Raw genomic sequence first — 20,257 nt, forward strand, 5'->3', positions numbered from 1 at the left:
CCAACCACCATATCATTAACCTATGACCCATGGTTTTTTTCCATATTTCCTTATGACATGGAAGGAGGTTATAGCAAGAAAAAAATCAAAGGGAAGTCTATGGGTATGTGTGAGAGAGAAGTTGCAGCATATTGGGAAATAAGGAGAAGAGGGCAGTGGGGATAATGACTGCCTCCTGTCTCGTTATAAGATGGTAGGAGTCACGGCATTGGGACACGAGCTGTCAGAATAGCCTTGGCAAGAAGCTGCAATGCACTTTTTAAATGGTGTGCATTGCAGCTACAGTGTGTTGTTGGTAGAGTAAATTTTAGGGGAGGTGGATGAGAATCCAGTCAAAGGGGCTGCTTGAGTTTTTGCTTGTGGCTTGTAGTCAAATTTGGCTGGTGAGTCACTCTCTGCATGGTGTGCAATTTGGAAAGGAACCTGCAGACATTGGTGTTCCAAGGAGCCTGCTGCCCTTGGCTTCCTTTATGATAGAGGTTGTGTGTTTGGGATATGTTGTCAGGGTAGCTTAGTTGACTAACTGCAGAACATTTTGTCGGTGGTAGGTGGACAAGGTGCCAATGAAGTGGGCTGCCTTGGTTTAGATTGTGTTGAGCAGCTTGTGTTATTGAACTGGACTACACATTCAGGCAAGTGGAGAATATTATATCATGCCCCTGCCATGTACAGTAGATGCTTGAAAGGCTGTGGATGATCAGAAGGTGAAACATTTGCCACATGATATCTAGCTTCTGAAACTACTCCCATAGACAGTGATCATGTTGCTGGTTAGTCATGACTCCTGGGTTGTCAAGGATGCTCCTCAAAGTCATGGTAGATTTAGTCTGTTGCTGCCATCACTGTCCGGTACTTCTGTGGCATCAATTTTGTTTGCCGCTTATCAGCCTCTCTTAACGTTTCTAAGTCTTGTTGCATACCAGCATGGGTTGCATGTGGCAAAGAGCTGTGAATTGAACATTTGCCCCACAGCTTATCTACAATTGCTCCAATTACCTGTAAAATGAGCCATTCCAAAACTCTGGTCACATCTCATTTTCTATAAACTTGAATTTATTTATAACTCTGCTGACCAATACCAAATCCTGCTTGCCTATCATCGGGTGATCACTCAATAATATTGGCTCCTGGTCTGTCAAGATCTTGAATGTAAATCCCTTCATGAGTTCTCCCATACTGTACCTACCTTGTAATCTTCTGCAATCCACTAATCCTCCAGAATCTTTGATCCTCCATTTCAGATCACGTGTGCATCCTGTTTTCCTTTATTCCACCATTGACAATTGTGCCTTCACTTATTTTGGCCGAAGATCTGAATTCCCTCTTTTAACCCCTCCGCCTCTCTCTTTCGGATCCTTAAAACATTCCATCAACCCAGCATGCTGACATTTGTCCTAGCAATCCCTTGGATTGAAGTCTTCATAAAGCATTGGGATGTTACAGATGGTACCTAGACGGAAGTGTTGTAAAGTAAGGTTTTTGTTTATCCTGAGAGATTTCATGCCTCTAAGATTGCAGTTCTGAGAAAACAAGAATCTGCAATCCTTAGTTTGACCACATGACCAATCATTCGTGCTAGAAGTAAGCTTGTGTAACAAGCTTTATTTCACCCTTAAGTAAAATGTTGTTCACCTTTTAAAATTTGGGTTACTCTTCACTAGAATTTGTAGCTCATTTTTATGAAAATATATTTAGGTTTATTTTCCTGCCATTCAATTTCAAGAATAGAATGCTCATATCAAGCATATTTCTTTGGATCTAATTATGATTCAAGCCTTTTTTTTTAAGATAATTTTCTTTTAATTAATTAGGATTTACTACATATGGAGGGTCATCAGCAAGTAATACTGGAACAAATGAAATTTACAAAGGCACAAGAGAGAAGCGCCTTGAACAAAAAGGGTAAGGTTAAAATGAAAAATTGTCTATTGAAAAGATGGAGCTCTAGGAAATCACTAAAATTAAACTATTCCACTGCATTCATGCAAATATTTTATGCACATGTAGCTAGTACTGTATAGTATGTTTAGAAAATGCATGCAAATCGTGGGTGTATCATAAAATCCCTTGGTGGTTGTGGTTTTAATACCTGATTGTCGCTGAATTGCCTGCAAAATGTCCTTTCCATTATTAAGATTTTTGTCTTTTGGGCTAATGAAAAACTTAACTTTGAACAAATTTAAGGTTAATGTATTTATCATTTTCAAGTTTTCATCTACAAATGCTAATAATCTTCAAATGTACCTGGAACCACATCAAAACTCGGTGTTAATCTTATCTGCAAGTTAAATCTTTTGTAATATGAAGAGTACATTTCTCTCTGAAGTGTCATACCTTCCTAGAACCCAAATCCTCTAAAGCCTGAGGAATTTAGTTAAATTTATAGAGGAAATAACGGCATTTGCTGGTACATAACTCTATGTGGAGTTATAGAATGATACAGCAGAAGAGTTCATTCAGTAAATTGTGCCTGTCAACTCTTTAAAAGAGTTGTGCAATTAGTTCTATTTTATCCCTCATTTCCCTGAATTTTTTCCACTTTATTTATTCTATTCCTTTGCAAAAGTTATTTCAAGCAGCGACCAGTTTATATCAGCATTAGCATCAGTTCTGATAGTGAAGGGAAGGCAGTCAAACTAAAAGACAACACAGTGTTAATTTCTGAGAAAGAGAAGTTTTCATTATGGTGATTGCTTTTCAATTGTGAAACTTCTAACAGTCCAAAAAAAATAATTACATTACTAAAGTTTATCATTTTCATAGATACTAGTAAAAGTAGCTTTATTATGTGACCCAAATGTATTATTTCTCTGCAGTTATTTGTAAACCCTTGCTTCCTTCCCCTCATTCAACACCAGAACATTTGTTCTATCCGGAGTGTTTTGCTCTATCCTGTCTCCCTTGTCCAGTCCCCACCTACATCCAGGACACCTCGCATGCCCTCCACCATTTTGACAATTTCCAACTCCCTGGCCCTCACCACCTCGCCTTCACCAGAGATCCAGTCTTTATACACCTCCATCCCTCCATCAGGATGGTCTTATGGCTCTGCTTCTTTCTGGAACAAAGATCTAACCAGCTCCCCTCCAAAAACATTCTCAACCACCTGGCAGAACTTGTTCTTACCCTGAACAACAACTCTTTTGATTCCTCTCACTATCTACAAATCAAAGGTCTAGCCACTCACAGATGCTGTCCCCTGTGATGGGAAAGTGAGCACAGGTCTCAAATTGAAGAGAATTCTACTAAGAGGTTTAGCCAAATTTCAGAAGGTTGTTGATGGTTATTCTCAACCAAATGCTAGAACATCTGTGCATGATGTGAAGCATGGATGATTGAAGCACCAGCCTTGGATTGCATGCAGAGCCCCTTCCACTTCAACAAGGAAGGGGTGGTCACTTCAATCAATGTAATGGAGCTTTCCATTCTTTCCACTGCAAGGCACAGCCTTCCTCATGGAGCTGTGTAGAGTCATAGAGCAATACACACGGATACAGACCCTTTGGTCCAACCAGTTCACGCTGACCATGGTGCCCACCCAGCTAGTCCAAATTTCCTGCGTTCGGCACACATCCCTCTAAGCCTCACCCCTGCATGTACCTAACCAAGTGCTGCTTAAATAATACTATTGTATCTGCCTTAACCACTTCCTCTGGCAGTTCGTTCCATATACTCACTACCCTCTGCGTGGAAAAAGTTGCCCCTCAAGTCCCTTTTAAATCATTTCCCTCTCATCCGAAATCTATGCCCCCTAGTTTTGGACTCTCCTATCTTAGAGAAAAGACTGCTACCATCCACCTTATCCATACCCCTCATGATTTTATAAACCTCCATAAGATCACCCCTCATTCTCCTATGCTCCAAGGATTAAAGACCTAGTCTGGCCATCCTCTCCCTATAATTCAGGCCCTCCTAGTCCTGGCAACATCTTCATGTCCTTTTCTGCACTCTTTCTTAGTTTCCTACAACGGGGTGACCAAGACTGTACGCAGCACTCCAAGTGTGACATCACCAACAACTTCTACAACTCCAACATAATGTCCCAACTCCAATACTCAATGCCCTGACTGTTGAAGGCCAGCGTGCTGAACGCCTTTTTCACCATCCTGTCTACCTGTGATGCTGCTTTCAATGAACGATGCACTTGTATTCCTAGGTCCCTCTGTTCCATTACACTCCCCAGTTTCCTACCGTTCATAGTACAAGTCCTACTCTGGTTTGACTTTCCAAAATGCATCACCTCACAATTATTTGTATTGAAATCTATTTGCGACTCTTGGCCCGTTTCCCTAACTGATCAAGATCCCCCGATCAGTTACGATGACCTTCACTATCAACAACCTCTAATTTCGTGTCATCCGCAAACTTACTGATCAAGCCTTGTGCATTCTCATTCCAAATCATTTATATAACTAATGAATAACAAGGATCCCAACACCAACCCCTGTGGCACACCACTAGTCACCAGCCTCCATTCTGAGAAACAACCTTCAACCACTAAACCTCTGCTTCCTCTTCCAAGCCAATTTTAAATCCACCAGACTAGCTCTCCCTGGATTCCATGGGACCTAACCTTTCAGGCCAGTCTACCATGCCAGACCTTGTTCAAAGGACTTGCATGAGTCCAAATAGACAACATCCTTATCTACCTTTTTGGTTACCTCTTCAGAAAAAACTCTAAAAGGATCGTCAAGCATGACTTTCCACACACAAAGCCATGCTGACTCCTCCTAATCAAACTCTCTGTCCATCCAAATGCTGGTAGATTCTATCCCTCAGAATCCCCTCCAGTAACTTCCCCACTACTGACGTCAGGCTGACCAGCCTATAGTTCCCTGGCTTGTCCTTGCTACCTTTCTTAAACAACGGAACAACATTAGCCATCTTCCAGTCTTTAGGAACTTCACCAGTGGCCAATCATGAAGCAAAAATCTCCACAACGGCCTCCACAATTTTTCCTCTAGCCTCCCACAAAGTCCTAGGATGCACTTGGTCAGGACCTGGGGATTTATCCACCTTAGTGCGCTCAAAGGCTGCAAATACCTCCTCCCTGGTAATATGAATGTTTTCCAAAACATCTCCACTAGTTTCCCTTATCTCTTGAGCAACCATGATTTTCTCCTCAGTAAACATAGAGGAGAAATATTTGTTAAAAATCCCACCCATCTCCTGCGGCTCAAGAGTAGGTTCCTCTAAGGGGACCTACTGTCTCCTTAGCCACCCTTTTATTTTTAATATCAATAAAACCTCTTGGGATTTTTCCTAACCTTACCTGCCAGATCCATCTCAAACCCTCTCTTTGCCCTCCTGATTTCCCTCTGAAGAGTATCCTTAATCTTTTTATAGTCATCAAGGGATTCATTCATCCCTGACCACCTGAACCCAATGTACGCTTCCTCCTTCATGCAAGATAGTATACTGCGAACTAAAATGTTCCACCAGCCTTTGAAGAGCTCGAAACAGACAATTTAAGAACTACAGGCAAAGCAGTCCTTATTCCTGCAGTGAGGTTGTATTTGTGGCTAAAACAATAGCTAATTCTGGCCACAGCATATCAAATGAAGTGAAAGCATTTTGTGTGCTGTCCCTCATTCCTATCAGAGAGAAATTTGTTCTGAAAAAGCCCTCTGCTAAGAGCCTTGACTACCACCCTTCCCAGCGATACCTGTTCTCACAGTACGTGCTGCTCTCTACATTCTCTATATGCTCAATTTTAAAAGGGTGTACTTAGTCACTCATGTCTGGTGGACACTTGTTTCACAAAGAATTTTTAAACTACTCCTTTACTATTAATAATAGAAAATCACCAAAAAAAAAGTGAACTAACAGGCAGAAGGAAAGGAATCGATCAACTAATTCAAGTAGTTCAATTGTGCTGGGGTGATGGTTGAGCGGGAGTGGTACTCTGTAAAGTGAGTGCATTTTCAACTGTGGGAGGTTGGAGCATGGTGTATGACAATGCAACAATGCACACCAGACATCATCTGACTGCTCTGTATGCTGCTGGAACCATTTTCTACACCTGCACAGGTAATGATTACCATAATAGCAAGTGGTGGGTGTTGGGTATTTGCAGTCTGAAATGTGTACAGGACTTGATTTTCAACTGGGGGAGAAAGTTCCACCACAGAACCCATAGATTTCTTCATCATGGCTCACATCACTTTTTAATATCAGTAACATCTTAAATTAACCACTGAGAAAACAGATGATGATACAAAGCAAGGTGGAAGTGTAGGCTAAGGAGGAAGATGCAGAGAACTTCAGAGATTTACACAAGCTAAGTGAATAAGTGAAATGGAAAACTGAGAGGTCATCCATTTATGGTGGTGGGCTGGGGGTAAGATGGGAGAGAAATAGAGAAGTGGAATATTTTTAAATGAAAATTTGAAAGATAGGTGTTCAGAGTGACTCGGGTGTCCTTTACATGAATCACTTAAAGTTAACATCCATCAGGGTTTCCTGATCGGGCACCAATCAGTGCAGGGTTCCCCTATGGCAATTCCCCTAACAGGTATACCTCTTTGGATACTGTTGAGAGGGATGTTCTTTCAGGGGCTAGCAGCAGTAGTCAGGTCTCGGGTACTATGACCGGCTCAGGGAAAGGGTGCAGTCAGACAAGACAATAGTGATAGGAGACTCTATAGTGAGAGGGCAGACAGGAGATTCTGTGGCTGCAGAAGAGATGCCAAGATGGTGCGTTGCCTCCTGGGTGGCAGGGTCAAGGATGTCTCTGAGTGGCTGCAGAAAATACTCGAGTGGGAGGGCGGGCAGCCAGAGGTCATTGTACATGTTGGTACAAATGACATAGAACAAGGGATGAGGTCCTGCAGAATGAGTATAGGGAGTTAGGTAAGAAGTTAAGAAGCAATACCTCGGGTAGTGATTTCTGGATTACTCCCAATGCCACATGCTAGTGAGGTCAGAAATAGAAGGATCAGTCAGATGAATTAATGGCTGAGGAGCTGGTGCGGGGGGCACAGATTCAGGCTCTTGGACCATTAGGATCTCCTCTGGTGTAGAGACAACCTGTACAATAGGGGCGGGTTGCATTTAAACCAGAGAGGGACCTATATCCTTGCAGGGAAGTTTGCTACTGCTACATGGGAGGATTTAAGCTAGATTGGCATAGGGTGGGACTTGGAGCAGGAACAAGTCATTGAATAAAGCAGTAGCCAGTGAGAGCAAGTTTGGTAATCAGGATAGCCAGGGGCACAGTAAAGGCAGGGAAAGGAATACCCAATTAAACTGCATTTATTTCAATGAATGCACGAGGTTTAGCAGGCAAGGCGGAGAAACTCAAAGTGTGGATTGGCTCTGGGGAAACTGGATGTTATAGCCATAACAGAAACGTGGCTGAGAGAAGGGCAGGACTGGCAGCTCAATATTCCAGGATACCGATACTACAGGCATGACAGAGGTACAGGTAAGTGAGGAGGGAGTGTTGCCTTTTTGATGAGGGTGGACGTAACAGCAGTACTTAGAGATGACATTCTTAGGGGATCGTCTGATGAGGCTATGTGGGTAGAACTTAGAAACAAGAAAGGGAGGGTCACTCTAGTGGGGCTGTATTATAGACCCCCCAGGAGTCAGTGGGAACTTGAGGAGCAGGTGTGTAGAGAAATTGCTCATAGTTCTAAGAATAATAGAGTTGTATTAGTGGAGACTACCCAGAGTGTCAAGGGCCTGGATGGGGTAGAATTTGTGAAATGTGTCCAGGAAAGTTTCCTGAGTCAATATACTTCCTGATTCCTGAGGATCCTACTGGGAAGGGTGCAATACTGGACCTCTTAGGGAATAAGGTAGGGCAAGTAACTGAAGTGGCAGTCAGGGAGCATGTTGGGCTCTAGTGACCATAATTCTATTTAGTTTTAAGGTAGTGATGGAAAAGGATAGGACAGGAGCAAGGCTAATTTTGGGGGAATTAGAATCTAGCAGAGGTTGATTAGATGAACCTGTCTGAAGGGAGAGCAACAAATAGCAAGTGGGAGGCTTTTAAGAGTGTGGTATCAAGAGTCCAGGAGCAGCATGTTCCTGTTAGGGTGAAGAGTAAACCTGGCAAATTTAGGGAACGTTGGCCGATGACAGATATTGAGGCTCTGGTCAAGAAAAAGATGAAAGGATACATTGTGCTTGGGAGGTCAGGGACAAGTAAATCCCTTGATGACTATTAAAACATTAACCATTGTGGTGCAGCCATTGTGAGAGTGCGCCAGTGTTTGAGTGGTAAGTTAAGAGGCTTTGATGAGCAGAGGCACAGGTAAGGTTCCTTGACTTTCCTTTTTAATTTTGGGGCATTCAGATGGCAGTCAGTGCAATGGCATGCTTTTTCTGCATGATGTGGGAGATGAGGAAGACTTCCAGTGTCCTTGAGGACTACACCTGTGGGAAGTGTGTCCAGCTGCAGCTCCTGACTGACCACGTGAAGGAGCTGCAGCTGGAGCTGTTCGCACTCACGATAATCCGAGATGCTTAGAGTTTCATAGATATGAGTTTTCGCAAAGTGGTCACACCCTAAGGTACAGGCAGAAAGTGGTTGGGTGACCACCAGGAAAAGAAAAGGGAGTAATACCATTTTGTATACTGTTGAGGGGGGTGGCTGTTCAGGAGAAGGCAGCAGTAGGCAACTCTGTGGCACCAGGACTGGCTCTGAGGCTCAGCGGGGAAGGGTGAAGGCAGAAAGGACTTGTGATAGGACTCGATAGTTAGGGGGGCAGACAGGAAATTCTCTGACTGCAAAAGGGACTTCAGAATGATGTGTTGCCTCCTTGGTGCTAGGGTCCAGGATGTCACGGAGCGGCTACAGAATATTCTCAAGGGGATAGGTGAGCAGCCAGAAGTCGTTATGCATGTTGGCACAAATGGCATTGGTAGAGAAAAGGATGAAATCCTGCAGAGTGAATATAGGGAGCTAGGGAAGAAGTTTAAAAGCAGGGCCTCGAGGGTGGTAGCCTCTGGATTACTTCCAGTGCCACGTGCTAGTGAGGGTAAGAATAGGAGGATATGGCAAATGAATGCGTGGCTGAAAAATTGGTGTAGGGGGCAGGGATTCAGATTTTTGGACCATTGGGATTTCTTCTGGGGCACAGGTGACCTGCACAAGAGGGATGGGTTACACCTGAACTGGAGGGAGACCAATATCCTGGCAGGCAGATTTGCTAGTACTACTAGGGTGGGTTTAAATTACATTGGCGGGGGGGTGGGTGGGTGGGTGGTGGTGGGGGGGTGGGATCCCAAGGCATCAGGGAGGCAAATGCAAGGCTGGGAAGTGATACAGAAGAGTATGACAGCAAGTTGAATAGGCATGACAGGTAGGAGAATGGCCAGAAGCGAGGAAAGCCTATTGGATTAAATTGTATTTATTGCAATGCAAGAGGTCTGACACGTAAGGCCGATGAACTTAGGGCTTGGATAGCTATGTCGGACTGGGATATTATAGCCATTGGCTAAGGGAGGGACAGGACTAGCAGCTTAATGTTCCGGAGTACAGGTACTTGAGCAGGGGGAGTTGCATTTTTGACTAAGGGGAATGTCACAGCAGTAATCAGATGAAATTACTGAAGGATCATCCAGTGAGGCTTTGTGGGTGGAGCTGAGAAATATGAAGGGGATGCCACATTGTTGGGATTGTCCTATAGGCCCCCAAATTTTGGGCGGCACGGTAGCGTAGCGGTTAGCACGATGCTATTACAGCGCCAGCGATTGGGGTTCGATTCCCGTTGCTGTCTGTAAGGAGTTTGTACGTTCTCCCGTGTCTGCGTGGGTTTCCTCCAGGTGCTCCGGTTTCCTCCCACATTGCAAAAACGTACAGGTAGGTTAATTTGGGTTTAAAATGGGCGGCGTGGACTCGTTGGGCCAGAAGGGCCTGTTACCACGCTGTAAATAAATTTTTTTAAAAAATAATGGGAATTAGAACAAATATGCAGGGAGAATGTGCAGAATTATAAGGCTTGTCATATTAGGGGATTTTAACTTTCCTAACATAGACTGGAACCGCCATACTGTTACGGGCTTAGATGGGATGGAATTTGTTAAGTCCATTCAGGAAAGTTTCCTTGGGCGCTATTGGGCTCTAATAGAGGGCTCTATTAGGGAGAGGGCAAAGCTCAACCTACTCCTGGGTAATAGGGTGGGGCAAGTGACTGAGATGACAGTGGGGGAGCACTTTGGGACTAGTAACCATTGTTCTGTGAGTTTTAAAATAGTTATGGAAAGGGACAGAACTGGTCCACAGGTTCAAGTTCTAAATTGGGGCAAGCCAAATTTTGACAGTGTGATACAGGAGCTTGCAAAGGTTGATTGGAGTAAGTTGTTTGCAGGCAAAGGGACCACAGGCAAGTGGGAGGCTTTTAAAGGTGAGATAGTGAGAGCTCAAGGTCTGCATGTTCCTGTTAGAGTGAAGAACAAGGCTGGTAGGAGTAGAGAACCCTAGATAATAGGGGATATTGAGGCCCTGGCCAGGAAAAAGGAGGCATGGGTCAGGTACAGGCAGCTGGGATCAAGTGAATTCCTGGAGAAGTATAAGAGATGCTGAAGCTCGAGAAGGAAATCAGGACGGAAAAAAGGGAGTGTAAGGTAACTGGCAGAGAAGATTAAGAAAAATCCAAAGAGATTTTACAAGTATATTAAGGGAAAAAGAGTAACTAGAGAGAGAATAGGGCCAGACAGGACACCTTTGTGTGGAGCCGCAGGAGTTGGGCAAGGTTCTTAATAAATATTTCTCCTGTTTTTACCGTGGAGAAAGACATAAAGACTTTGGAACTAGGAAAAGTAAATGGGGAGGTCTTGGGGATAGCCAGCATTATAGTAGAGGAGGTGCTGGATGTCTTAAAAAGTACGAAGGTAGACAAATCTCCAGGGCCTGACTAGGTACATCCAAGAGAACTGGGAGGCTAGAGAAGAAATTGTGGGAGCCCTGGCTAAGATATTTCCGTATTCATTAGCCATCAGTGAGGTGCTGGTAGACTAAAGGGTAGCGAATGTTGTACCTTTCTTTAAGAAGGGTGGCAAAGAAAAACCTGGGAACTATAGGCCTGTAAGTCTAATATCTATGGTAAATAAGTTGCTGGAGAGGATCCTGAAAGGTAAAATATACGTATATCTGAAAAGACAGGTTCATTATGGGTAGTCAACATGCCTTTGTGCATGGGAGATCATGTCTTACAAGCTTGATTGAATTTTTTGATGAGGTGACCAAGAAAGTTGATAAGGGCAGGGTGGTAGATGTGGTAACCTTTAAGGTTCCACATGGTAGGCTGCTCCGGAAGGTTAGATCACGTGGAATCCAGGGTGAGCTAGATAATGGGATGCACAATTGGCTTCATGGTAGAAGGTTGTTTCTGAGATTGGAGGCCAGTGACTCAAGGTGTGTGACTCAGTGGTATTTGTCATCTGTGTCAACAATTTGGATAAGAATGTACAAGGCATAGTTAGTAAGTTCGCAGATGAAGAAGGTTATCAAAAATTATAGGGAGATTTTGATCAGCTGAGTAAGTGGGCTGAGGAATGGCAAATGGAGTTTAATTCAGATAAGTGGGAGGTGTTCTATTTGGAAAGGCAAATCCAGGTAGGACTTTCACAGTGAACAGCAGGGCCCTGGGGAGTGTTGTAGAACAGAGGGACCTTGGAGTACAAGTATATTATTTACTGAAAATGGAGTCACAGGTACACAGTGGTGAAGAAGTCTTTTGGCACACTGGCCTTCATAAGTCAGAGCATTGAGTATAAAAGTTGGGAGGTTATGGTGCAGTTGCACAGGACGCTGGTGAGGCCGCACTTGGAGTATTGTGTTCAGTTTTGGTTGCCCTGTCATAGGAAAGATGTTATTAAACTAGAAAGAGTGCAGAAAAGATTTACAAGGATGCTGCCAGGGCTTGAGGGAATGAGTTATAGGGAGAGGTTGGACAGGCTAGGACTTTATTCCTTAGAGCGTAGGAGACTGAGAGGTGATCTTATGGAGGTGTATAAAATCATGAGTGGCATAAGCAAGTGCATTCACTGTATTTTTCCCCAGAGTTGGAGAATCAAGAACTAGAGGGCATAGTTTTAAGGTGAGAGGGGAAAGATTTAAGAGGAACACGAAGGGCAACCTTTTTTTCTGCAAAGGGTGGAATGAGCTGCCAAGAGGAAGTAGTTGAGGCAGATGCAATAACAACTTGTAAAAGACAGTTGAACAGGCACATGGATTGGAAAGGTTTGGAAGGTTATGGGCCAAATGCTGGCAGATGAGGCATCTTTGTCGACATGGACCAGTTGGACTGAAGGGCCTGTTTCTGTGCTGTACGACTCTAATGCTCTCGAGGGAAATTAGGAGGGCAAAGAGAGGGTATGAGAGAGATCTGGCAGAAAGTTAAGGAAAATCCCAAGAGGTTCTACAGCTATATAAAGAGCAAAAGGGTGGCTAGGGAGAGAGTAGGTCCTCTTGGAGATCAGCAGGGCTGCCTATGTCTTGAGCTGCAGGTAATGGGTCGGATTTTTAATGAATATTTCTCCTCTGTTTACTGAGGAGAAAATCATGGTTGCTCAAGAGATGAGGGAAACTAGTGGAGATGTTTTGGAGGAAATTCTATTACCAGGGAGGAGGTATGTGCAACCGTACAGCACATTAAGGTAGGTAAATCCCCAGGGCCTGATCGAGTGCATTCCCAGACTTTGTGGGAGGCTAGAGAAGAAATTGCAGAGGCCCTGCGGACATTTTTGCTTCATCATTAGCTACTGATGGAGTTCCCAAAGACTGGAAGGTGGCTAATGTTGCTCTGTCCTTTAAGAAAGGTAGCAAGGACAAGCCAGGGAACTACACACCAGTCAGCCTGACATCAGTAGTGGGGAAGTTACTGGAGGGAATTCTGAGGAAGAGAATCTACCAGAACTTGGATAGACAGAGTCTGATTAGGAGGAGTCAGCATGGCTCTGTGTATGGCAAGTTGTGCTTGATGAACCTTTGAATTTTTTTTTGAAGAGGGAACCAAAAAGGTAAATGAGGGTAGGGCAGTGGATGTTGTCTATTTAGGCTTGTGCAGGATCTTCGACAAGGTTCCGCATGGCAGGCTGGTCTGGAAGGTTAGGTCCCATGGAATCCAGGGAGAGCTCATCAGGTGGATTCAAAATTGACCTGGAGATAGGAAACAGAGGGTGGTGGTTGAAGATTGATTCTCAGAATGGAGGCTGATGACTAGTGGTGTGCCACGGGTTGGTGTTGGGACCCTTGTTATTCACTATTTATATAAATGATTTGGATGCAAATTTACAAGGCTTGATCAATAAGGTTGCAGATGACATGAAATTAGGAGGTGGTGTTGATAGTGAAGAAGGTTATCGTAGATTACAGGGGGATCTTGATCAGTTATGGAAGTGGACCAAGGATTGGCAACTGTATTTCAGTACAGATAAGTGTGAGGTGATACATTTTGGAAAGTCAAACCAGTGTAGGTGATTACTATGAATGGTAGGTGACTAGGGAGTGTAATGAACAGAGAAACCTAGGAGTACAAGTGCATAGTTCATTGAAAGTGGTGTCACAGGTAGACAGGGTGGTGAAAAAGGCATTTAGCACGCTGGCCTTCATCAGTCAGGGCATTGAGTATTGGAGTTGGGACATTATGTTGCAGTTGTATAAGTCATTGGCGAGGCCGCACTTGGAGTGCTGCGTACAGTTGTAGTCACGTCGTTATAGGAAATATGTGGTTAAACTGGAAAGAGTGCAAAGAAAATTTACGAGGATGTTGCCAGGACTAGAGGGCCTGCGTTATAGGGAGAGGTTGGCCAGACGAGGACTTTATTTCTTGGAACACAGAAGAATGAGGGGCAATATTATAGAAATAATTAAAATTATGAGAGGCATAGATAAGGTGGACGATAACAGCCTACTCCCCAGGGTAGGGGAGTCTAAAACTAGGAGGCATAGATTTGGGGTGAAAGATTTTAAAGGAACCAGATGGGCAACTTTTTCACCCAGAGGGTGGTGAGTATATGGAATGAGCTGCCAGAGGAAGTGGTTGAGGCAGGCACAATTGTTTCACTTAAGAAGTACTGGGATAGGTACGTGCAGGGGCAGGGCTTAGAGGAATATGGGCCAAATGCAGAAAATTGGGACTAGCTGGGTGGGCACTGTGTCAGTGTGGACTTGTTGGGCCGAAGGGCCTGTATTTGTGCTGTATTGCTCTGACTCTATGCACTGAAGCAAGCAATTCGAAGGTAAAAGGTATTCTGTACTTCACCGCAAGAGGATTTGAGTTGAAGGCTAAAGATGTATTGTTCCAATAATACTGGTAAGGCTCTGGTGAGAGCACATCTGAATGTTATATGCTGGCCTGGTCTCCCTACCTATGGAAGGATATATCTGATTGGAGTTGCAGCAAGGTTCACCAGATTGTTTCTTGGAGTGATAGCATACAAAGAAAGATGAACTGGACTTGCCTAGAGCTTCTAGAAGATTTAGGTGATCTCTTTGAAACCTTAGATTCTTGCAGGGCTTGACAGGGTAAATTTGGAGTTGATGGTTCTCTTCCTGGTGGTTCGGGATTAGGAGGTCACAGCCTCAAAGTAAGGATTTGGCCATTCAGGACAGATGAACAGAAATTTCTTCATCCAGGGGCTTGTGAATCTTTGGAATTTTCTACTCAAGGGGGTTGTGGAGTCGTTCAAGGAAAAAATCAGTAAGCTTTTAGATATTACAGAACTGAGGTAGTGTATGAAAATAGCACTTGGGTAAAACATGATTGTACTGAATAGCATTGTGGGGGACAGGCAGAAAGACCTGTTCCTCCTCCTGTAAGTTCACATCTAAAACTAGTATGCGCTTCACTAATTCATCCAAATTTGCCCTATAACATTTCTGAATACAAAATCTTTATAACTAGTAACCCTATTTTTTCTTGTGCTCCTTCCTTTAGAATATTGTTTAAGAGACCAAAATTCATTAAGAGTTATTTTATAACATTGCCCTCTAGTAACCTTTGCATTTTGTGTTTGTCAGTGAAGAAATAAATTTAGTTATGTTAAGAAATCTGGAAAAAAATTACAGGCATGTCAGAACATGAATAAAGAAGCGATAAAATTTGACATACAGATTCTATTCACCCGAGAGCAGAAAATAATTACGCCTACCGTATTAGATTAGGAATAAAAACTAGGGAAGCTGCATATGTTTCTTTTTGGGGTGTGGAGCACCAATATATCTTTCTATCTATTGAATATCTTCAATGTAGTAATTTGTTTTCAAACTGGTCAGCTGAAGTGTCTGCAGAAAATTTTGAATTGTTTGAGGTCTGAAGAAGGGAACAGAGATACTGGAAATCTGTTTTGGGCCCAGATTTGTTCAAGAGTTTGTGAAAGTGAACATTTATATCGAGGTTTTACTGCTTCCAGTGTGGTTTTACTACATGTTGGAAAGGCTCGAGATTAGTTATAACCAACATGGTGAAAGCTTTACAAATATTCTAAATCTATTTTTATTTTCTGTTGGTTGATGTTTTTAGCTCATTCTGTCTGAAGATCAGATGAAAGCTGGGGAGAGGGAATGACTGCTGAAGTTCTGCATTAGTTCATGGGTTAGCAGCCTCTTGCAGGAAAAAATGATGCATAGGGTGCATAAAAATGTAACAGAATTAAAAGGAATTCAGTAGAAGTTGATCAGCTTCAAATATAGTAAAGGGAGATTTAAAAATTGATCTGAGCAGGATCTGAAATGTAATGGTACTATGCATACCGTATTCTGTGTCTGAAAATTGCAACTATTTATAAAAGAATACAGACTCTTAATTGCATATATCCCAGCATATTAATGTCTTTCTTTTATTTTGAAAACCTCAGCCAAGTCCCAGAAGTACCTGCGGTGAAAGGATCCCCAGAAAACTTAACTTTTAAAGAACGCCAACGTCTTTTCTCACATGGACAGGATATTTCTAACAAAGTGAAGGCATCACGAAAACTGATGGAACTAGAAAATGAGCTGAACACAAAATAAAATTGGCGCCTTAACTCGTTCAAGAGCTCAATACGTTTCTAGTTTGTACAGTGTGTTTAAATATTAGACTATTGCAACTGTAAAATAGAATGTAGGAAATTGAATTTCCATTGAGTTGCATACCAAGAAATATTATTTAGCTAAACAATTTGAGCACTGTTTTTTTTCTAATGAAATTAAATGAAGGTAATGGTCACTTTGACTAAGTTGGGGTTCTGATTTTTCTGCAATACACTATACTTGGAGATGGCATTATAGTGAAGCAAATTGGTGTAATTCAGAATTGTTAACTTGTAACTTTAGAAGCTTCTAAATGTATTGAAAGATTTTTTTGCTTATCCAGCAGCTGGTGCCTCAATTGTTTCAGCTATGCATTAGGTGGCTAATCAATGGGAAGTGTGGACCTCATTCTACTTTAAAAAAAAGCTTTCTTCTATGTGCATTTTAATTAAAAAAAAGTTATGATTCCAACTAAAATTTCCTCTTAGCTAAGTGTTCTGATCTGGATTTTAGTTACTGAACAGTTTTCTGTATAATATTGTGGTCTATAATTGTATTTAGGGATAAATGAACACTTCACAACATAGAGTAGACTTCCACTGCCTTAGGAAAGGAATCACTTTATACAAAATGTACGATAATTAAATTGTCTAATGAAGATTGGAGTGTACATATTTTTTTTACTTATTGAACTGTTTCATATGTGAAACAGTAGAGTGCTGTATCATTTCAACTGTGTAACAAGAAGCAGTAGATAAAGTAAATGGGAGTGAACCCCCTCATGAAGGAAAATTTTGGAGCTTGTAGTAAACTGAGCAAATGTGTGGGTAATTCAGCATCCTGAATATCAACAGCTAGGTACAAATAACTGAAACATTACTGTCATTTTATAAATGAAAAATAAACTACTGCTCTTTCAGTGCTACTGTTGATATTCAGAACTGATCTGGGAGGATAACTGGTGTATTTCAAATAACTTTTCAAGGATTCTGTTGGGTTTACAGAGTTCTTTGTGTGGTCACCTCGAGTGTTATTAAACTGTTTACTGAGCATCAAAACTGCTGTAGTATCATATTTCTACTGTATTTCACTTGCAACCTATTTTTAATAAATTACTTTGTATGTATTCAGAAGCTGTACTGTCATATTTGCACCTGTAGTATTTAAGTAAAATCAAAATGCTAGAACCACTCAGCAGGTCAGGCAGCACCTGTGGAAAGAGAAACGCAGCTAATGTTTACGTTGAAGATCTTTGCAAGAAAAAGTAGTTTTAAAGTGCAGATACAGAAGGGGAGGGAAGAATATCTCTAATAGAGTAAGGCTAGTATTGCCATTGGAGATGTCATCCAGTTGATGGAAATAAAGGGGACAGGAGCCAGTCCATAATACTGAACAGAAATTGATCCCAATTATATAAATAGAGATTCCATGAGAAAGAGGTACTATCCTTTGTTAATAAAGGTCAAGGATAATGTTAAATCAAAGGCATACAAAGTGGCAAGGGCAGAGCAGAGGACTGGGAATTTTTTAGGAATTGGCAGCAAAATACAAATGTTTATAAGAGAGAAAACTGATTTTGAGAGAAAACTTACATGCAATATCAAAACAGTTTCTATGGCTATAAAGAGGATAGTTAAGGTAAGTGTGAGACATTTAGAGAATGAGGCTGATGAATTAATAATGGGTAACAAAAATGACAGATATGGTAAATCAAATTTTCGCAGCAGTCTTCATCTGGGAGGACTCTGCAAATAGCCAAAATAACAAGTGAGGTGAATTTAGATTCCGAAAGACATTTGACAAGGTTCTGCATTAGAGGCTGATGCATAAGTGCTCATGGTATTGGAGGAAGTGTGTTAGCATGGATTGAAAACTGACTATCACATAGTAAACTGAGAGTTGGAATAAATGAATCTTTTTCAGGTTGGAAGGATGTAACAAGTGGAGTTCGTTAGGAACCAGTCATTGGCTCTCAATTATTTACCATTTATATTAATGATCTGGAGGAGGGGGTGAAATGTATCTAAGTTTGATGACACAAAAATAGATGGAAAGGCATGTTGTAATGAGGATATGGTGACTGCAACAATATAGATTGGGCAAAAACTTGGGAAATGGAATTCAATGTGGGAATTTGAAGAGGGCATGCCCTTCAATCAGAGGAATCAAAAGGCAGAGTATTATCTCAATGGAGAGAGATTGCAAATGAGTGAAGTTCAGTGCATCTGGGTGTTTTGGTGCATGAATCACAGAAAGCAGGCAAGTGTAGTAAGTAGTTAAGCCAAAAGGCATGCTGGCCTTTATTGTAAAGGAGTTGGAATTTAGAAATATGGAGTATTTTTTATAATTGTACAGGATGTTGGTGAGGCCATGCCTGGAATACTGTGCAGAATTTCAGACCCCTTATCCTTTTTCAAAGAAAAGATATAGCAGCTTGGAGGCAGTTGAAAAGAGATTCACCAGGCTGATTCCTGGGGTGAGAGGAGTGTACTATCAAGAGAGGCTGAAAGGTTGGGTCTGCATTCTCTGGAGTTTGGAAGACTGAGGGACAACCTTATTGAATCCTGTAGAAGAGACCATGTTTTGAATAATGAATACAATACAAAAGGTTAGAAGAAGTGGCAATGAATCACTGCTTCATCCAAAAGGACTTCATTTCTCTGGATGGAGACATGAGAAGAGGTGAAAGGATAAGTGTTGCCTCTCCTGCAGATGTATAGGAAATGCTATTTAGAAGGGGAGTAGTTGGAGATGGAGGAGCAGGGCAGGGAGTTGTGACTGGGAAGGTTCTTTTGGAAGACTGAAAGGAGAGGAAATGATGCGAGTGGTTGTGGAATCTTGTTAGAGCTGGCAGAAAATGCAAAGGATGATCTATTGATTCTCTGTTATAAAGATGCCTCTTTCCAATGCACATTGCATATTTTTCATTTTGAGAACTTGTGCGAGTTTCTTATTTTTCCCCAAATAATCTCTTTTGTTTCTCTTTCTACAGAACACTATGCTTTTAATTCTACATTATCCCTTATCTGTGTTGTCATCCATGACTTGCTGTTTTGGGGAAGATAAAGCCCTTTTCCCATGGGGATATAAAGTGGTTTTATACAATGAGATATTCCATTGTTAGACTAAGTGTAAGGTAACTAATGCCTTCAGGTTAGTGGGTCACTGTCACATTAGGACCACATCACGTGGGTGATCGTTGCAACATGGCTGCACTGTGCTTCCAGTTTCAGATGAAGACAACTGTTGCAACAAACACATTTTCCTACTCCTCTAGTCCTGGTGAATTATGTGATAGCACAACTCCAGGAAAAAAAATGATGCACTATACTGGTGACAGATGGGATAACAGCAACATTAAGGTGCACAACATCTCAGTAATTGTGACTCAACATGTGAGATGTTTGACTTCCCTGAAAAATTAAACATTTTCTTCAAGGCTGAGGGTGTTGAAGTTACAGATGAAAATGCCCAAAAACACAATACTGAAATATATGAGCAAAATAAAGCTATCTTTTAGATATAGATTGTCTTTGAAATATGAACAACTGTCCAATTTGGTAACAATAACAAACTACAAAGGTGATCTATTATATAATGAGCTAGTGGAAATTTGATTAAATTCATTTATGTCCAAATATGTTCTGCAGTCTCTTGGCTTAGAGGCTGGTCGTTGGCACACACCAACTGCCCGACAACCTCAACCCACTGCAATTCGCCTACCACTGAAACAGGTGCATGGTGAATGCCATCTCCCTGACCCTACACTCATCCCTGGAGCATCTGGACAGCAAAGACATCTACATTAGACTATTGTTTATCATCTACACCTCTGCTTTCAATACTATACTATAATTCCAAGCAAACTCATCTCCAAACTCCTAGATCTGAGACTCAACTCCCTTTGTAACTGGATCCTTGATTTCCTGACCAACAGACCGCAATCAGTAAGGATAGGCAGCAACGCCTTTGCCACAATTATCCTTAATGCTGGTGCCCCACAAGGCTGTGTCTTCAGCCCTCTACTCCCTATACATTCATGCCAGATTCTGCTCTAACTTCATCTACAAATCTGCAGATGGCACCACCACAGTGGGCCGAATCTCAAATAACGATGTGTCAGAGTCAGGAAGGAGATAGAGAGCCTAGTGACATGATGTCATGACAACAACCTCCCTCAATGTCACCAAAAAAAAAGCTGGTCATGGCTTCAGCAAAGGGGGCAATGTACACACTCCTGTTTACATCAACGGTGCTGAGGTCAAGGGGGTTGAGAGCTTCAAGTTCCTCGGA

At 42.1% G+C, this 20,257-nt stretch overlaps 1 protein-coding gene across 1 annotated transcript in view; it reads left to right on the top strand.

Annotated features, from left to right (window-relative positions):
• afdna (afadin, adherens junction formation factor a) overlaps positions 1-17,093 on the top strand; it is a 184,847-nt gene extending 167,754 nt beyond the window's left edge. Inside the window, exons 32-33 of the mRNA XM_052012073.1 lie at positions 1,812-1,902; positions 15,811-17,093. Coding sequence (XP_051868033.1) covers positions 1,812-1,902; positions 15,811-15,964 — 245 coding nt within the window. The 3' untranslated portion in view covers positions 15,965-17,093. The remainder of the gene's footprint in view (positions 1-1,811; positions 1,903-15,810) is intronic.
• Positions 17,094-20,257: the final 3,164 nt, after the last annotated feature.

This window comes from Pristis pectinata, chromosome 3 (assembly GCF_009764475.1).
Source record: "Pristis pectinata isolate sPriPec2 chromosome 3, sPriPec2.1.pri, whole genome shotgun sequence".
Lineage (NCBI taxonomy): Eukaryota > Metazoa > Chordata > Chondrichthyes > Rhinopristiformes > Pristidae > Pristis > Pristis pectinata.